The 5,334-nt window shown below is 41.4% G+C and overlaps 1 protein-coding gene across 1 annotated transcript; it reads right to left on the bottom strand.

Moving 5' to 3' along the window:
* Positions 1-2,976: 2,976 nt before the first annotated feature.
* On the bottom strand, positions 2,977-4,864 carry LOC128759211 (probable tubulin polyglutamylase TTLL9). The gene has a single exon (XM_053866001.1). The coding sequence runs from the start codon at positions 4,835-4,837 to the stop codon at positions 3,548-3,550; it is 1,290 nt and encodes a 429-aa protein (XP_053721976.1). The 5' UTR covers positions 4,838-4,864; the 3' UTR covers positions 2,977-3,547.
* Positions 4,865-5,334: the final 470 nt, after the last annotated feature.

The following is a 5,334-nucleotide window of genomic DNA, read 5'->3' as shown; positions in this document are numbered from 1 at the left end:
AAATTACAGTAACTTAAATCATGTGTCGCTCGCTGCTCTGATCCAATGCAGCACTGTTGGCAGAGTGACGTGACATTTCACTTGCCGCTTCCAACCTCTCATTCATCAATAATCTATCAGACAATGACTTCAATTTGGAGCATCATCATCGTGAAGTACTTACTGCAACATGGAGAGTGTTATGTTCATTTGTTCCTCGTGCTTTTATTTTCGTACTTCCGGTTTTCTTATGTTTTCTTTTCTTTTCCTGTTTTCCCTCCAGTTTCCAGAGCGATGCAGCTGGCAGCGATCTTCAAATCGAGACACTCTGACACTGGTTATCCACACCTTGATGCCAGATCGCGTCACCAGATGGTTGCTAACATCAATTCAGCAACTGGGTCTGACTCTTAGTACAGCCATGACAGAGAGTAGGACATTTGAAACATGAATGAATCGCAAAAATGTTAACGTTAAAAACTACACTTAACTGGAGTACAAGATCACCACAGAGGTTTATTTTCTTCATCATTAATTCAGCTGTGTATGGTCTAATGTGCGCGAATGTTCACGTGCGGCCATTAATAATATAACAAACAAACGTTGCTTGTTCTTAAATTCCTCACTTGTCTCACTTGTCTTGTGACTGGATAAGCAAAAAAAATGTTCAACAGCTCATGATTTCATGCCTTGTTGACTTGCTGCTGCTTTAATTCATGAAATTCATTTAATACCAGTTGCATGACTTATCAAACACATCTTTTCCATGGATGCTAAGTACCTGCCAAAGGATCTGCGGCAACTATGACCTTTCCGCTCTCGTGCCACATTTACATGCCACATTTGTGGGTGTATTTCCATTCAAACGTTTGGCATACAGTTTGATAGCAGCTCCACATACGAGGTGACGAGGTTATAGGAGTAAAACGGAGCGCAAGAGAGCAAATTTGTCAGTGAGACGCCACACTCCCTTCACCACTTGTTGTCGAGATTGTATAGCTCAGAGTTAATTGATTCTGAAACGTGTTTATTGGAGCCAAAATCACCTGATTCACTTCAGTGATTTCAGCTTCAGAGCCGGATATCATCCCATATTGTGAAGGACATGAACATTCAGATCCAGGGCTTGTTGGAAAAGCTCGTAAGTGGTTTGGTGCAAAACCTGCAGTGTAGTGGGGTCATGCCAGGGTAACTGCTAGCTGAGGTTTTCCTGCATTATTGTTTTTATTGCTATTATTATAACAGCTTTACCCAAATGAATGTATACCCCTGATGAGGTTCAAGTTGCAGATTTTGCATCTGAAACATAAGCTCTTGCTGTCAGTTCTCCCTGGATTTGTCCCAGATAACACACAGAAACCAGAAGTGGAGAGGGAGGTTCTGGTGGCGGAACAAGCAGACAATATTGTAAAGACAATGATCATTTCTGCATTAGACAGCTTCCCGTTTCACGTAGCTCACTTGAATAATTCATTTGTTGCATTATTCAACAAAGCTTTATTTATCATTCCTTGGGTTTTAATCTATGCCAGCAATGACTTCGTTCCAATTTTAATGAAACCTGCCCTTTAACATAGACATCATCTCCGGCAGGGGGAATGGCACAGCCCTTGCAACAGCACCAAATGAGCAGTGACTTTATCATAAAGGTTCACCGCTGCACGTTCACCAGTCTGCAGAAAAAAAACCTCTACGCTTCTTCAATTAGTGATGAGTAAATAGAGTAGTAGTCTAAACCTGTCTTTTTAGGGATGGCATTCGGTTGAAAAAAAAAAGAAAAAGAAATAAATTTGCGGTTTTAATTCCTTAATGAATTACACTGTAATACACGGGCGATGAAGGGCGGCGGTGCTTCAGTGATGACCGAACTGTTATAGAGCACAGGACAGGTGTTACGCTTATATCCTGAAGTTCTTTGAAGTTCAAACTTGAGTCCATCAGCACCATCTGATTTATGGACGTTTGGTTATGACATCGAATAACATGCACTGGAAAAAGTTCTCTGCAAAAAGTCATTTATTCAAGTTTGTCATATCTTGAATACAAGTTAGTTCAGCAGGGTGCAATGTATTTCAATACAAGATCTTTATTCACGACATTCATGACACCACGGCTGGAGAACACTGCTGGGCATTCCATCGCCTCAACTGCTGTATCTACAAAACAGACTGCTGTATATGACATATATGCTTGAGCCACAGGGATCAGAGAGCGAGAAAACAAATAGAGGTTAGTCTGGAAATTGCGGTATCCAATGAGTATCTACGGTAGCTGGGAAAGCTCAGAACAAATGCAATGTAAATGATTGCTCAATAGTTCCTTCCAGTCTGAGTACTGTTCCAGTGGGCCTATGTTCCAAGGCTGAGCAGTGTGAACATGGATATGTGCTGTTTTGTAATGTGGTTAAAGACATCACAGTAATGAAAATGTAAGAAAAAATTATAATAAATGCAAAATAAAACAAGTCAACATCTCAGTGGGTTAAAAAAAATGTGTCATCCAAGTCATATTTTTTTTTAATCACAGAAGTGAAACTGGGTCACTGCCTCTTAAAATGTAATTGCTCTCCCACAACGCCATGGATTTCCTGCAGTGTTGTCATCATCATGCTGTGGACTGGTTTTCAAAAATGTGTGAATTGGATTTTGTTATTCAGTATTTTAGGAGTTATTATCGCACTTTTACACCAAGCATCTTTATACAATTCACATCAAAATATGTCACTGAAGTTACTTTTCATTCACCCACCCATGAGTGTCGGGAGGTTGACCCAGTTGTCAGAGTATTTCTAAAGTATTTTTACACAGTAACCAGCATACAGCACAGAGCAATGAACACAACATACTTTTATTATTTCAGCTTTACATTTTTCATATTCACAATGAGGATTTGTTCACTCTCTTAATGATCAAGGAACAAGATCAGACAATTATTGGAGTCTGGTGAGAAACTGCAACATCATTAACAGCGTTAAATGCAGAAATGCACAAGGACTAAATCTAGTCAGCTCACCCGAGACCAGTCGTGAGTCTGAAAAAACTTCTCTCTCAAAGTTGAATACAATAAATGGCGACATTTAAACACAATACTTGTGTGGCCAGTTACATTTTTCTTAATACAACTTGATATTAAACAAATATTTACATGCGTAACATGTACATATTCCGTCTGCAGTTCAATCCTCAGTTTCAGGATGAAAATAAATAACCTTCCACTGCCTGTACAATGTGTGTCCCCTTCTGCGGGCGCAGCAACTGGACGTGATAGCTATTCACTGTCCACTCGGTGTGGACTTCAGGCTGAAGCCTGGATACCATCGGCTTCTCATGTTCTCTGCTGTGGGCTATATTAGAGATTACAATGAGGTGGAGAACAGAGGAGCTGTGAAGATGGAGCACCAGCTAAGTTTCAACAAAGACACACAACACACAGAATTCCCGCTGAATGAGAGACCCCCAGCTACTTTCACCAATGTGGGTCAAGTTTAAGATATTACACTCGCTCCTTCAGTCGTCTGAACACACTCCAACCATGATAGACGTACATCAGTGCTGTTTCATCTTACTCTTTAAAGATAAGAAAATGGTTTCCAAAGCTGATATATATGGTTTTCTCTGTCATTCACACAACCCAAGTGAGAATTGGCGATGATTGTTGACATCCCCAACCTGTCCATGTCAACATCCTCTCGAAACACGAGCCCATCGTCCCATATTAGATCAAATCCACCCACTCTCTTCTCTGAGCCCGAGAGCCTTCCCTCCATATCTATGATGTTCAAAGTGTCTTCCAGAAGCCTGTACTTCAATAAGTGATCGTCTTGACTGCTGGGTGTCATTGACGGAGATGCATTGACCTCGATCAGCCATGGTTTGAGATACTGATCCAGTAAAATGTCGTACCCGTACAGCTCAAAGCAATGTTTGTCATTTATGATGATGTTTTGCACACTCAACAGGCTGCTGATGATTATGTTATCGATCATTTTAAACAGCATTTCTACGTCTGCGCGATGGTGCTTTGCAGTCAAGTATCTTCGAAGCTGCTGCAAGTTCCACTTCCCGAACTTGTCGCCATCATAGCCTGGTGCTTTCTTTTGTATGGCAACATTTGTGAGGTGGACAAATTTATCGTGGATACTGTTCAGGAAGAAACGGGGGCCAGATAGGCGGGCAAAGCCATCTCGATAGAGCCACGCTTTCAAAGGAGTAAATGATGTGACCAGCACATAAATCCTGAGGTCGAACTTCCTCCCGTTGATAAGATATGGGTCCTCAATATAGCGCTGGGCCACATAGACTGGTGGCTTAAGTTCCTCTTTTCCCTCCTTTGGAGTTACCCGGGTCTTTTTCCAATTCATGATGTCCTTAAGGTCTTTGAATAAAAAGATGCCTTTTCCTTGGGAGCTTGCAGCGGGCTTCATAATCCAGATGCTGCCTGGGTATCGCTTAAAATGCTCCACAAAGAGATGGTAGTCTATTGGCATCTGAAAAGTTTCAGGGAAGAAGTCATACACGCCGAGGCACGATGAATCCTTGGAAGACATTTTCTGGTATTTTCTAAGGTTTCTTGCCATGAGGTTTTTCATAGTGAGTTCGTAGTTGTTCGGAAAGTGATTTATCCTTGCGTTTTTCTTCATCTGTGAATGGACAAATTTCTTTCTGAGCCACGTGACATTGCACCAATGAAAGTCCCATTCATAATCATTGCTGACCTCGGTCCATCCAGGTCTCTTGCCCAGGACTTCCTTGACTAGGCTGTCCTTTTCACATTTGTAAAACACACACAATTCTCCCTTGTCGTTACTTTTGTCACCGTCACATGAAGTGGTGAATAAAGAAATCTTCTCTTTGGACATGAAGAACCGGTCTTTAAAAACAGAGCAGTGACTCTCATTGTTTTTTCTGAGCACAGACGAGGGAGACCATATTTATATATTGGATAACGTGTTTGTGACAGCATCATCCTGAAAATCAAAGTATTTAGAGAGGACAGAGGACAACACTGCTTTGATGGGCTTCTTTTATATGACATCATCACAGCCGTATCACTGCACAGTGCCTTGGAAGTTGTTCTCTTTCAGATGACGCTAATCCTGAACTCAAGAAAGGTTCACATTGTCTCATGGCAATTCATTTTAACAAGTATAATATTGAAGTCCAGCCACCCAAAAAAGAAAATAAAAGTAAGAAGAGGAGATCAGAATATTAAACACCCGTGGCTCCACCTGTTGTTGGTGTTGCTGCATAACCGAAGGGACAGAACAAGCGCATATGTTGCACTGAACCGGATAGGCAGCAGCGCTCCGCAACAATTGGAAAGCCAACCAGTTAGGAAGTGAACAAAGTTCTCCTG

The sequence above is a fragment of the Synchiropus splendidus genome, chromosome 5 (assembly GCF_027744825.2).
Source record: "Synchiropus splendidus isolate RoL2022-P1 chromosome 5, RoL_Sspl_1.0, whole genome shotgun sequence".
Lineage (NCBI taxonomy): Eukaryota > Metazoa > Chordata > Actinopteri > Syngnathiformes > Callionymidae > Synchiropus > Synchiropus splendidus.
Note: the sequence above shows the minus strand (reverse complement) of the source record. Positions and strands in the feature narration are given on the sequence as shown.

Excerpts from the sequence above, each read along its gene's own strand:
- LOC128759211 (XM_053866001.1), bottom strand. The coding sequence starts at position 4,837 with ATGTCCAAAGAGAAGATTTCTTTATTCACCACTTCATGTGACGGTGAC.